The following is a 14,497-nucleotide window of genomic DNA, read 5'->3' on the forward strand; positions in this document are numbered from 1 at the left end:
TGGGAGCACGTGGAGGAGGAGGACGGGGGGGCTGTCTGGGGCCTGGGAGCATGTGCAGGGTGGTAGTGGGGGGCTGGGGCGTGGGAGCACGTGGAGGAGGAGGACGGGGGGCGGCCTGGGAGCATGTGCAGGGTGGTAGTGGGGGGCTGGGGCGTGGGAGCACGTGGAGGAGGAGGACGGGGGGCGGCCTGGGAGCATGTGCAGGGTGGTAGTGGGGGGCTGGGGCGTGGGAGCTCGTGGAGGAGGAGGACGGGGGGCTGCCCGGGGCCTCGGAGCATGTGCAGGGTGGTAGTGGGGGGCTGGGGCGTGGGAGCACGTGGAGGAGGAGGACGGGGGGCGGCCTGGGAGCATGTGCAGGGTGGTAGTGGGGGGCTGGGGCGTGGGAGCGCGTGGAGGAGGAGGACGGGGGGCGGCCTGGGAGCATGTGCAGGGTGGTAGTGGGGGGCTGGGGCGTGGGAGCTCGTGGAGGAGGAGGACGGGGGGCTGCCCGGGGCCTGGGAGCATGTGCCGGGTGGCTCTGACCGGGGAGCACGTGCAGGAGGGCGCAGGGGCCTTGACATGGGCTCGGTGGGTAAAGCTGCCCGCGCTCCCCAGCCCCGGGAGAAATGCTGCTTCCCCAGGGCAAGAGGGGAGCACCGCTCCGCGGCTAGCAGCGACGGGCCGGGGGCTGGGCTCCGCCCTGCTCTACCCCTTGCATGGGGTTGGGCTCCCCTTGGTGGGAAATATCGCTCGGAGCCTGCCCCCAACCTGCCCGCTGTGCTTTAAACGCTGCCTGAGGGGGGAGCTGAGTGAGGGGCTTGCGCCCGCCCACCGCCCAGGGTTTCCAATAAGGCCACGGCCAGGCGGCTCCCTCTGCCCCTTCCCCAGCCCCTCATGAGCCGCCGCTGTGCACCGGGGGCTGCTGGGCTGCACATCTGGCGAGCTGCGGCGCTGGAGCCCCTGCCTCCAGCTTCTCGGGCCGGCCGCCCGCGCCGCAGAGAAGAGGGCGGGGAGGGAAACAGCGTGGGACCTACAAGTGAGCTGGCTCGGCCCCCAAGTGCAGGGGCTGGCGACTGTGAGCCTCGCTGCGCTCTGCGAGGAGCCATGCGGGGCTGGGAGAGGCGGAGAGGGGCGCCCGTGTGGGCTGCGCTGCTCCTTCTCCTGGGCCCTTACCTGAGGACTGCCCACGCCTACAACCTGGACACACAGCACCCCGTGGTCTTCCAGGGACTCAACGGGACATTATTTGGCTATTCGGTTGTGCTGTACAGCCATGGCACTAGTAGATGGTAAGTAACGCTCGCTCGCCAGGCGACTTCTCAGCTCTCTTGTCTGCTGGGAAGCCTTTGGGAACTTTCCTAACCAGCTATCACCATTCTGGGCATCGCAGGTTTTGCTGGTCTGACTTGGCAGTGATTGCCGGGGCCCCGCTGCTTGCTTTCTAATCTAAGGCTTTGTCAGTGTCGGTGGGTCACACTGTGAGATCTTCCCCAGAACTTCTTCCAGGGACGGCTTCAGATTTGAACCTCATTCAAGTTGTCCCAGCTCGTGCAAGCCTGCATTCGATTAAAGTTACAGTAACTTTACATGGGCATCTGCTTACAGCATTCCAGCTGCAAAGAAACGAGGAAGTTGGGAAGCAATTTCTTTTTGTTTGCCATGACACAGTTGCCTATTGCAAACGTTTGCATCCTGGGTGCAGAAGAGCATGAAGCTGGTCTCTAATTCTCCTAGGTTCTGGGGTGTGTGTGTGCCTTTTAGTGTTTGCATCCCTGTTGGCAGGGTTTAAGTTTCTTTTCTTCTCACTTTCAGGTTGGTTGTGGGAGCCCCTAAAGCCAAATGGTTGGCAAATAGCTCTGTGGTCAATCCAGGTGCAATTTTCAGATGCAGGATCGGAAGCAACCCCAGTGGGACTTGTGAACAGCTCCAGCTGGGTGAGTTGAATCGTGTTTGCACCTGAAGATGATGTTACAACTTCAGCAAAGAACTCCAAGCTTGCTTGCCACTTATAGTTGAATACAGAAGCTAGCCAGCCACTACAGCCTTCTTATTTAGAAGAAGCAAAGTGCACATTTATGTTCCCTTGATTCTTCAACATTTATAACTGACAAAATAAACAACTAATAGAATTTTCCCCGAAGCATGGAGAAATATTGGATTGTCTCAATAAATGTTCCTCCCTCCACTATTTTGCAAATATTTTCGAACCATCTTAATGGCTATTTATCATTGCAAAACTGTACAACATAGCCCAATTTTGATCTGACTAAACAAGCCTCCTTCAACTTATACCACTACTTGCAATAATACAAGAACCTAGAGATGTCCTCTATATGCTCATTTCACATTTTTATGTATCACTTTGATATTTCATAAATTAGCATTTATATTTACCATTCACTAATACAAAAGATCAATGCTTTTATAAATTTAGATTAAATTATTTAAGATAGAAATCCTAAAAAATCTAGATTTTTAAAAAGCCGTCTTTCTTACCAAAAGAAAGGAATACAATAAAATTAGATTTAAAAAAAAGAATTAAGCCTAAATTGAAATGACAGTTCCCATCTTCATATTTATTTTTCTTTCCATATTTTGCTTTCAGCATCTATGATTCCAAAGGCTTGTAAGAATTTACATTAAACCTCTGTTATTCCCCTCTCCACCCCGCACCCCTCCCCCCCCGAAAGTAGTTCAATCTTCTGAACTGAGGGCAACTAATTAAAGTCAGTGAGGAAAAGAAAAAAAGTTTCTAAAGTATGCTCTGGAGTTTCTCTCTAAAACATTTCAGTTCCCAACCCATGATGAAGTAACTGGAATGTTTTTTCAGATGGATTGCTAGTGGCATACATGCAACTATATGTATCCTGCTCCAAGTATATGATTTTTGTGCAAAATGCAGCAGTCCGTCTGTTAAAGAACACAGGTTGCTATGAACACATCACCCCTCTGCTCTGCCCTTCTCCTCCTTGACTACAGAGTCCAGGTCCATGTCTGTATCCTGTAATCAGAGCCGTGCATGAGACTGAGCTATCTGAAATATTTTCTCTCCCATGTCCATTGTGATCCACTGAAACCATGAAACTCAGCCAATACAGAAGGTTTGGGAGCACAGGAGACAACTTTCAAAGGCGCTGGACTATGGAACTCGCTCCCACAACACATTACCTACTGTCAAAAAATAAATGCTCTTTGCTTTAACTTAGCTTTCCCTTTATTATTCCTACACATAAACCAATATCATCCCACTATCCCCAAAACAATAGATTAATTAACCAAACCTATTTCCATACATGCAGAGAAAAACAGTTTTTTAAATCGGGGGCGGTGGGGTGCTCCATTACTGTGTTGATAGGCCAATCTAGCTAAATAGGTTGATATTTGAGAGGGTGAGAGGAAAGAGAATGAGTTTTTATTTGGACAACAAAACCTACTCCACAATGATCCAATGGATAGAAGTTGAGCCAAGACAAATTCAGACAGGAAATAAGGCGTACATTTTGAATGGGGTGGGTAATTAGCATTGGAACAATTTACCAAGGTTTGTGGTGTGTTCTCTATCACTAACTATTTTTAAATCAAAATTGGATGTTTTCCTAAAAGCTATGCTCTAGTAATTGTTTTGGAGAAGTTCTGTGGCCTGTGTTATATAGACTAGATGATCACAATGGTTCCTTCTGGTCTTGGAATCTGTGAATATATCTGTCTACAAGCGATTCTCTTTCTGGGAAGTTTGGCAGTGAAACTGGATGGAGTAAAAATACAATAAGTAATCAAGAATATGCCTCTCTAAATTAACATAGATTAAGGTTTCAGAACCTGAGTAAACTTAGGAAGTCAGAGTCTTAGTTTTGGCTGTGGTTGTTACATTTCTCTTTTTGGATCAGTCCTCTTCATTTATGTGTCAATCCTGATTTGACTTTGTGACTCTATGCAGTAGACTGAAGGGACACATGAAGCCAAGTCAGGTAGACAAAGAAATATGTAAAGAATTTCTAAGATCTGGTGATAGTAACAGCAAAATGAAATCCCTGCTTCAGGTGCTCTTTCTAGATAAAGTGAGCAGGCACCTACATTATGCCACATTGATAGTTAGCTAGGAAAACCTACTACTACCTATGTAGCTGCTCTAATGCACTCCTGTAATTCACTGAAAGAATGGAAAATGCTCAGAGCCACTGGCAGCGTGGCTTAAATGGGTATTACCTTCTACATGCTGTTTAGTGTTTGTTGCCTCTGCAGGATTTCTTGATTTTGCTTTTACTAGTTTTGTCAATGAAGAAGAAGCAAGGAAGAATGAGTCCTTGATTGTGTTAAACACAATTGCTACTGATTTTCTTGACAGTTGACAAGTTTCTGAATTGAACCTGGGGTGTAGCTGAGCAATTACAGGTTTAAACTTGCAAAGGCTATTCTTAAATGGATTTGGGGGACTTCTGCCAGCAGATGTAGAGGCTGCAGGAGATACACACTGATGTTTTCTGTCTTGTACTGCACTTCATTGAATGCTTATGTCACAATATAAACAGGACTCTCCACATGCCACTTTGCTATTGATGACAATGGTAAATATAAACGTTCATGGGCATGTCTACACTAAAAACTTAAGTCGACCTATATTAGGTCAACTTACAGCCACTGTAGTCATTAGTGTGGTGGTTTATGTCCACGCTACCCTCCTAAAGTCGGTGGTGGTTGGTGCGTGTCCTCAGCAGGAGCTCTTTCACTGACTTAAGAGGGGCAATGTGGGGAGCTGAGAGCCCGGTCTCTCAGCTCCGCTCGCAGCTCCTGCTGGAAGACTGGCTTGCACCTCTTCCCCCCTCTCCGCACCCACTGTTTGGTCCCTGCAGGAGCCGCTCTTGGTTGTATGCTCCAGTGGGAGCCAGGAGCCTCGATGCAGTCCAGCTCCAGGCACGGAGGCAGTTGGGAGTGGGGAGCTGGGACCTCGGTGGGAGGACTTTCTTGTCAATTTGGAGCCATGATAGCCAAGAGCCCATGTAGGTAACACAGTATCTACCTGGACTCTGCATCACCCTAACTACACCAACATAAGCCTATGCCTCTCGTGGAGGTAGATATTATGTAGGTGTAGTAGGGTACTTACATGGGCAAGAGCAAGGCTGTAGTGTATACACTGACATAATTAAGTAGATATAAGCTGCTTTATGTCAACCTAACTGTGTAGTGTAGACCAGGGCTAACTTAGCACTCATAGTGTGCTGTTTGTTTGTTTGTTTGTTTTTTTTTAAACTGGACCATTTCCCCTTAACATTAAACTGGTTCTAAAACAATTCTCATGTTAAAAAAATCCAAGTTATATAAAAAAGAACAGTTCTGCCATAAAATAAACAAGTTATAAACAGCCATGTTGGAGGGGAATGGGGGAAGGAAGGAAGGAAGTTAAATAAGACACAGCTCGGCCTAGACTGATTACCCTCCTCAATTCCATCTTCCCTTTTATATATCTGTGACCATTAGACAGGGGGACAAAGGTAGACAAAGGACAATTAAGTCTAACTTATTTAGGTAGCTATTTTCTAGCATGGACATTTTTGTAGATACAGTATCTTTCTATGACTGAACTTGTTTTTCCTAGTTAGTATTTTTCATATGACATATTCTGGTTCTGACCTTTTAGCACTGGTGGTGGTTTGCTTTAAACATTAGTTATTTCAATAGGAGGAGGAATGGCCATTTTAATGAGTGTAACCTTAGTAAGATTTGAAGTCCCTACTCATGCAATGAAAAAAACACTTTTTCAGAGAACCCATGTCTTCTAATTTATGAATCACAGATATTGCGGATACACTGAAAAAGTTACAGGAGGATTCTTACTGCTCTTCTTTGTCTAAAACAAAGGTACTGAGTATTACAAGCTTTTGGGATAGATCCTTGGCCCTATTAAGCGTTCTCGTAAACAATCTGATGTGGCAAAGCAGCTTTACGAGTGGTTTAACCAGCTAGCTGCTGAGTCTCCCTCTATTAGGAAATTTTTGGTTGGTCAGAGCTATGAGATCCCAAAGGCTTCCAGTGTAGGAAACTTATCCAGAGCAGTCTTGTGCTTCTGTGACCTCAGCTGCCAGATCTGCCCCTTGGGCTCATGGGCAGCCAGGCATACCTTAGAAAAGCCTAAAGCTGCTCTAAATTATGCTGGACTAATTTCCACTGGCCCCATGACGGATGGGCCATGAAGGTACTTCCCCTCAGCTGCACTCAGCGTATTTTACCCATAGCTGAGCATCTAGTCCATTGAATACAAAGGGCAGTGGAGTTCAGTGAATCTCTTCTCTAGTTTATGTTAAATTCTGAATTTCATGAAATGCTGCATTCATACTTAATTTACTGTGGTTTTGGTTTGTCAATAAAATCAAGTATTCTACTCTATAAATTTATACACAAACTGGGCTTTTATAATGATTGAATAGTGATTGCACATGAGAGGTTTTTTAGTGCTTAGATGTGTGCAAAAATACAAAGAGTAAAGATTCAGGGTATATTGTTTTAGAGTAATGTCGTAGAAGACCTATCAGGGCCTTAATCCTGTGACATGCTACATACTTTTAACTTCCACTGAGTCCAGCTCCCTCCCCCACCAAGTTAGGATGATTGTATATTGTAGAGGGATTCAAAATATAATATTCAAGTTTTTAGTCAATGATATCTTGTATATTCAATTTCTCTCAAAGTAAGAATTGAGTATGATCAATATGCCAATAACACTGAGAGGAATCAAGTCAGAGTTCACAAAAGCAGTGAGCCATTCATGCTGTTTAGCGTTAAACAAAAGAAAAGCTATTATAAGCTTATTATAAGTAGTTATAAGCTTACACAGAAGTCTTCCACAGCTTCTTGAGGTAGGGACCAGAGCTGCCACCCACAATTTTTCCCCTTAGGCCCTTACCATAATCAGGCTAGAAACAAGTTGCCCTGTAGCTCCCCCACGTGAAGGATTACAGTTGAAGACAAGGGAATATTTCAACAACTTTCTGCAAATATTTCCTTGGGGGGAGTAAAGAATTTTTATCACCTGCGTTCACTCCCCTCTTCTTTCCTCATTCTCTGAATATTTTAGTTAATGAGATTACCTGGGGCAGGCAAGGGAGAGGGAAGTGTTCACAGAAATATTAAAGGACATTTGTGGAAAGCAAACTTCAAACTCAAATGCAAGTATTTGCACTAACAGTCTGATTCTAAGACTTACACTCATCCAGTTGGGAGAATGGAAACAATCCCATGTGACTTATCTCCAGTCAACATTATCCATGCCACCTCACTTTTCAGATGTTGAACAGATGAAGTGAATTGCTACTGTACAATTTTAAGACCAAGAATTATTTACTGTGAATAATAACAAATCACTGAATAGTTTGAAATAAGTATATAAAACAATTCAAAGAGGCTCAGTTATTTGAGTGACTTGTTTACTCCTAATTATAGTACACAACTGTATATCTTTTCCCTCCATGTGCATTAATATTTTGGGGTCTCCTGCTTTGATCCTCAGCATATAATGTTGACTGGATGTATTGGAATAGATGTATCAATCCAAGGCTTGATGATTTGTAAGGGCTGCATAAGGCAGGGGTCTGTATGACTTATATTTGACTATGTCGTTTCCATGGAGTGTCATGTAGTGGGGCTGACACAGAGATATTTCTTTCATCTCTGCCATTTACACAGGCTGCACTTTTTATTTCACAGTGACTTTACAAGAGCAAGGCATGCCCCTTTCCCCTGAGGCAGTTAAGCTGCAATTTCCTCTCTGGTGCTTTCAGCAATGCTGCTCTTTGTTGTTTGTAAACTGATGCAGACTGTGCAGACTATCTTCTCACTGGATTAAACATGGATAATATCATGCCCGCGCTCATCATTATATCCATGGTATTAAACCCACACTCCCTTAACCCATCCTTATGCCCACAAGAGCTTCATACTATTCCTTCCTTAAAACAATGCTAGAAACCCTACTATTAGATAAAGGGGAACAACAATGAATCTTGAGAGAGAGTGGAGAGCAGGAGAAGAGTAGAAAACAAGAGAAAAGCTTCAGCGGAAACAGGAGATGGTGGAAGAGCAGAAGGCCAAAGTGTAGAGTCAAGGAGAAGGGAAAATAACCAAGTGGGTAAGGGAGAATACAATGGATGGGAGAAGAGGAAAGTGCTCTTTCTCACTGCTTCTGAAGTTCTTAGGGACACCTAAAAATGGGAGGGAGCACTGAGATAGGAGAAGATACAAGTGAAACCTCCCCATCTCAGACCACATAACAATCTAGTCTTATTTGCTGTTCAAGAAAAACCGCCAAGAACATGAGATAATCTGAGAGGCTAGCCTTCCCCCACTCCTTTCATTTGTAATAAAAATATACATTGATTATTCTGAGACAATTCTTGTTTCCTCTGTAGTACATGAAAAGGCTATAATTTGAATAAGAGGAGGCAGTACATCAAGTCAATATAGGGAGACTTTCTTTTCAAGAAATTTAGCAGACACTTAGAACTCAGTATGCATTTGTTCGAATTTAATAGCCCTTACACCAGTATGTTACAAATAAATGTCGGCTCCGATGCAAGCCCATTTGCCACTCCATTAATGTCAATATACAGTATGTTTCTGTTGTATTCTCTGATCAGTATAGGAGCCCTCTGCTGGCTAATTTATATGTGACAGAAAGATTCTGTGTTGTGTTGGTGGATTTTGGTAGTTTTGGTAAGTTGAGCAGCAAAATGCTGTCTGAAGATATTGGACTAAAACACTGAGTACTGTATTCTGTCATGCTCTTGTAAGTAAATACGTAAGAGAGACCTTTATAAAAATGTGTTTCCAAATGTAACTGAGCCTTTCAAGCAGAATATAATTTTTTTTAAATTGTAGTCCTGTCTACATAAAATTATTCTTTCCACACACACTAACTTGTTGAGAGGAAACAAGAATTTGCCAAATATTTATTTGCAGAATTTCTCAAAGTCCTTCCATGTGTAAAAAGTGATCTCTGACATTTAAAGAGAAGCAAACTAGCAACCACCTTTAAATAATTGTTTTCATTCTGTATAAAGAGTACTCAGAACACAGAAGTTTGATCCATAATGGTTTTACCTTCAAAATAAAGATTGTAGTTATAGACATTTTATTTTACCAGAACAGGAATACCTAGTAGAGCTGATTTCTAAGCGCTGCATCAAATAGAGCAGGGATCGGCAATCTTTGGCATGCAGCCCGTCAGGGAAATCCACTGGTGGGCTGGGACGGTTTGTTTACCTGCAGCATCCGCAGGTCGGCCGATGGCAGCCCCCCCGGCCACGGTTCCCTGTTCCAGGCCAATGGGAGCTGTTGGAAGTGGTGGCCAGCATATCCCTTGGCCCACGCCGCTTCCTGCAGCCCCCATTGGCCTGGAGCGGCGAACCGCAGCCAGTGGACGCTGCAGTCGGCTGAACCTGCGGACGCTGCAGTCGGCTGAACCTGCGGACGCTGCAGGTAAACAAACCGGCCTGGCCCGCCAGCGGATTTCCCTGATGGACCATGTGCCAGCTTCCTGATTTTCTCAGTTTCAACAGAGATGATCACACAATCAGAGCTCAATGACTAATAAGTTCTGTTCACACCTAATATGCTGTGTTTGCATCTGGATATATTATATGTATGGCACAATACCTTTCTTTCTGAAAAATATGAACCATGCTAAATATCTGTACATGGAACTTCCTATACAAAACACATCTGTATAAATTCTGCTGAACTTACACTGTTTAATATAATCATCTAGTAACCAAGTTGTATAATAAGGAAGTCCATAGAACTTTAGTATATTTCCTGTGTTCAAGCTGATTGTCATAGCTTTTTGTTTTGTTTTGGTTTCTTTGCTCCAGGCAATCCAGCAGGAGACTATTGTGGAAAGACCTGTTTTGAAGAGAGAGATAATCAGTGGCTGGGTGTCAGCTTGTCAAGGCAGCCAAGGGAAAATGGAACCATTGTTGTATGTGTTGCGTTAAGTACTGTATGCCTTTTGTCATACTACTGTCACAACTTCTACATTTTCCTATCACATCTCATGTTTGTTTGTTTTTTTCTTTATAAATACAGGCATGTGGACATAGGTGGAAAAATATATATTACATAAAAAATGAACACAAACTCCCTAATGGCGTTTGTTATGAAATTCCTCCTGATTTTCGAACACAGCTAAGTAAAAGAATAAGTCCATGCTATAAAGGTAAGCAGAGAGTTTGGTGATTTCTAGGGCTTGATAAGATAACATCCTACTTGATTTGAGGAAATAAAAGAACAGATATGCCCCTGGGAAAAAAAAATGAGCTGGGGGTTGTGGACACCTTAAACTGTTTTGTTTCTTGTCTGCCCCTTCCTCCCACCTGCCCTGGGTAGGCTTTCTGCTATTCAGGGCCTGCAGCATGGGTTCTGAAGGCAGAAATCTGGCCTACAGACCAAACTTTCTGGTGAAATTTTGGTCACTTTGAAGTAATGTTGATTCAACAGCTGAAAAGGGCAACCAGTATTTTACTCAATGGGTTGGTCCCCTGCAGGGCATATTTTCTTTATAAATAGAAGAAGCAGGCTCAGTTCATCTCTTTGCTCCATCCACCTGCTAGGCATATGCCGCACGATGTCCGAGTTGACTAGAAACAGCATCCTCAACTGGCTGCTGTTCCCTCTTCCTGAGCATCAGACACACTGTTCCCAGTAGCAGCCAGTGCTGCCTACTGCCCCATTCCTGAGACTAACGCCTGCCAGGCCTAATCTCTCACCCAACTTGTAGCCTGCAGGAAGATGCCTCTGACAGTGCCTCTGTGCAATCTACAGGGGAACGAGTGAGAGCAGGATGGGGACCCAAGATGGAAATCATGGCCTCAGTGCCCCCAGCAACCTACCAGGGAATCCCCAGCTCCTGTGGTACTTTCCCCAAACCGGAGGGAACAATATGTCAAAATATTTAGTGATCTTATCCCAGTTGAGGGAGGGAGAGCAGATAATCTGGCCTTCCCACAGAGAATGATGAAGAAACTCCTTCCAGCATCCCTCCCCTGGCTCCAAAGACAGCCACCGGCTGGATCATCCTTCCACCTCCCATGGTTACTGGGTGAAGGGAGTAGGAGGCGGGTAAATGACGGGTGAGTGTACATGGGAGTGAAATGAAGGAGAGACTGAAGGGAAAGGGTTAGTAAAGAAAAGTAAGAAATTGGAGTTGGAAGAGCATGGATATAAGGAGCCTTGCAGAGGAAAGACAGACAGACGTAGGGGACTGAGATTAAAAACATGGGAAAGGAAGGCTCAGAAATGAGAGATGGAAAGTGGGAACAAGATCCAGTGGAGCTCTTCCAAAAATCTAATGGAGCAGCAGGAGAAGGCAAAAGAAGCCATGCATGACCATAGATACGAGCAATAGTGTGATTATTACAGCTCTAAACTGTACATGTAGAGGATTCCTAGCAGAGACGCATGGCATAGGCATCATGAGAACTCCAATTAAAGTAGTTATTTCCATCAAAAGTATAGCTGGAGTTGTAAATGGGGTGGGAAGAGGAGTGTTAAACTTACTAGCATTTGTTATTCAAGCAATGTGTATAGTGACTTTTCACTTTGACATGCTGTTTTCATGGACTGATCTATTTTACAGGAGTTTGTCACCTTTTTAGAATAGCTAAAACCATGCTACAAAACCTAGCTCCAATCAAGTGATGCATTTGGAATGGGACTGTTTTCTCAATTCCTTATTATTCTGGTATTATGAAGTTGAAGTCCATGTACGCTTTCCAATAGTAGAAACCAGTTCTTTTTATTTATCCTTACTTTCATTTCAGAGAGCTGCAGAGGAATTCTGAAACTCTCTATTTTTCAAGATGATTGAAGACTTTAAATCATTTTTGCTTTTATATTCAGATCATGTGCGAAAGTTTGGAGAAAACCATGGGTCATGTCAGGCTGGGATGTCTAGTTTTTACTTTAAGGTGTGTATTAAAAAAATCAGTTTTCTATTTAATTATTTCCTGGAGAACATCATACATTTGTGCATAGTCATGATATTTCATCTTTTTTAAATGAAATTTATTAAAGATAAGAGTTTTAGGTATATAATAATTTTCAAAATGCCAAAACATAATTTATCACGGCACTCTATTTTAAATCCAAAATTCCTTTTTATTTTGGAAGGAAGTGAAGAATATAATAGAACATATTTTTTATTATTCCATTCAGAATAACCTATTGAAAGCAATATTAAACACTAATAAAGCTTACATTCTGTATCTAAAGAGCAATGCACTACAGTGTACATTTTTATGTTCTACCTGAAAATATGATTTCTAAAATATTCTGCTGAGGGGGAAAGATACCTTGTTTGTGGTTTTCTTTAAATTGCTCACCGCTCAAAGCTTTTAGTAGGGAAATAATAACCATATTTTAAAAGTGAAAAACATTCTATATGTGTTCTGATTTTAATGCACTGATATTGAGCCAAAAACATCTCCAGTGTAATTCCATTGACTTCAGGGGAGTTATACCAGGAATGAATTTGACTCATCATGCTTATCTTTAAGAGTTTAATACATAAACAACACTTTTTTTCCTCCAGGATTTAATTATAATGGGATCCCCGGGATCATATTATTGGACTGGTTCTGTCTTTGTGTACAATACCACTGCAAATACCTTTCAAGCTTATACAGATGTGAGGAATCAAGTAAAATTTGGAAGTTACTTAGGTATTTAAAATATTTTTTATTCATCTGTTTAGCTGATTCCCTGGTCTATGCAACTGGGTTGAAATGTCTTCTTTGTTACACCCCAGAATGGCAATATTGCAGACCTGTCTTGTAATTCTGAGCATGGTGTTAATCTTTTTAAAATCTCACTTTTATTCTGTGTTCCTCTACATTCGTCTCATCTGAATTACCTCAAACATTTATTTCTGAGTTGCTTTATCTTCATTTACAATAATTTCTAGTCTTGTTTGATTTAAAAGAGAGACCGTTCACACTGTACACTTGAGACTGCTCTGTTTGTAAGGACTTTGATAGTAAATGGTGTGTAGACTTCACTCAGCACTACTGTAAGCAGATTTCATGCAATATTTAAAGATATTTAATAACAGGCTCAATCATGGCTTTGCCATGAACCTAGAATAAAGGGTTGTGTGTTATTGGCCTTCCCCATGGACAGCTGGGAGGGTGATTGTGACTCAAACAGTTACAGGCTTCCTCCTGCTGCTCCAGGGAAGGAGTAAACTGCAGTAGGTCTCTGTACTGCACAGCACACCCATTTCCCAATGCACTGGTGCAGCTGTCCTGGCCGGCCAGTTGGGGCAGCAGAGAAGGTCTGCCCACTCCCCACCCCAATACATCCCATCCCGCCCACTGTCTGAGAGTCTCCCGCTGCACTGCTTCTCCAGTTGTGTCCCTTCATGCCATGCTAGCTGAGTCACAATTTATTCCTTGCCCTGGGCTTCCCAGTGTGTCCGATCGTCTCTATTTCTGTCTTTTAGATTTCAGTTTCTTCAGGGCTGATTCTGAAGTCATTTTGTATATTTTTACAGTGCTAAGCATATTGTCAGCACATAAATAATAATAGTATTACCAACTGAGGAAAGTATATTTTGTGACCAGCATACAATTCAAAGCAGACTATTGTAATTAATCTCTATGCTTTCACTGTCTTTTCTTCTGGCAGTGATCAATGATTGGTCTCTGCTTTATAGAGTTATTGTTTTCTTAATAGCCGATGTGGAGATTATGGCAGTCTGGAGTTTTACAGGAGAAGAACATGAGAAATGGGTGTTGTAGGGTTTGATTTCAAGCTGGAGGGAAAAGAGGGGTTTCAGTAGCCGCCCCCTGAGAAAGAGAATACATTGGGAAAGAGAAGTCAGTGAATAAATAACTTTTGCTAGAATTTCCTTAGTGTACTTGGGTAGCGCTAAATACAATAATAAAAACAGGATGTGGTCTCAACATTTTTGGTGGTTTTAAGTTATTTTCAATGATTACCATTTTGAAAGAAGTTGGTACAGTATAAATGATCTGAACTTAGGTATGTATATGAATACATTCTAGACATGCATCTTAATGAGTTAATTTATAAAGTCCCGTATGAATTTGTAATTGCACTTGGTCTTTCTATTTCCATACTTCTTGTAGGGTAAGCCTAATGGGGAGGTGTTTTCAGAATGAGAAACAGAGTTCTTACAGAAGATGGATGATGAGAGGGATGGCAGAAATGCCCCTTTGCAGATATATATGTAGTCTTGAGAACTCATAATTAAGGTGATCCAGCAAAGCACTTGCATGTATGCTTCAGTGGGTTGACTCGTGTTTAAATGTAAGATGTGACTTAGGTAGGAAAAACCTGTGAAGATAATGGGAGTGCTCATGTGTTTAAAGTTATGTCCATGCTTAGGTGGTTTGATGAACTGAGGCCTGACGGGAAATCTAACTGATAAGCACTGACATCATACACTCTTGCAAGAAGGGTACATTTACATGGGACATTGCTCCTCCAGGCAAGGTTAAGGGTTTGT

The 14,497-nt window shown here is 42.9% G+C and overlaps 1 protein-coding gene across 1 annotated transcript in view; it reads left to right on the forward strand.

Annotated features, from left to right (window-relative positions):
• The first annotated feature begins 810 nt into the window (after nt 1-810).
• The window catches only part of ITGA4 (integrin subunit alpha 4), a 55,704-nt gene continuing 42,017 nt past the window's right edge, over nt 811-14,497 (forward strand). Inside the window, exons 1-6 of the mRNA XM_084643727.1 lie at nt 811-1,268; nt 1,792-1,913; nt 9,843-9,949; nt 10,057-10,186; nt 11,869-11,936; nt 12,560-12,689. Of these exons, the coding sequence (XP_084499853.1) occupies nt 874-1,268; nt 1,792-1,913; nt 9,843-9,949; nt 10,057-10,186; nt 11,869-11,936; nt 12,560-12,689 (952 nt within the window). The 5' untranslated portion in view covers nt 811-873. The remainder of the gene's footprint in view (nt 1,269-1,791; nt 1,914-9,842; nt 9,950-10,056; nt 10,187-11,868; nt 11,937-12,559; nt 12,690-14,497) is intronic.

The sequence above is a fragment of the Lepidochelys olivacea genome, assembly GCF_965140295.1.
Source record: "Lepidochelys olivacea isolate rLepOli2 genome assembly, chromosome: 11".
NCBI lineage: Eukaryota > Metazoa > Chordata > Testudines > Cheloniidae > Lepidochelys > Lepidochelys olivacea.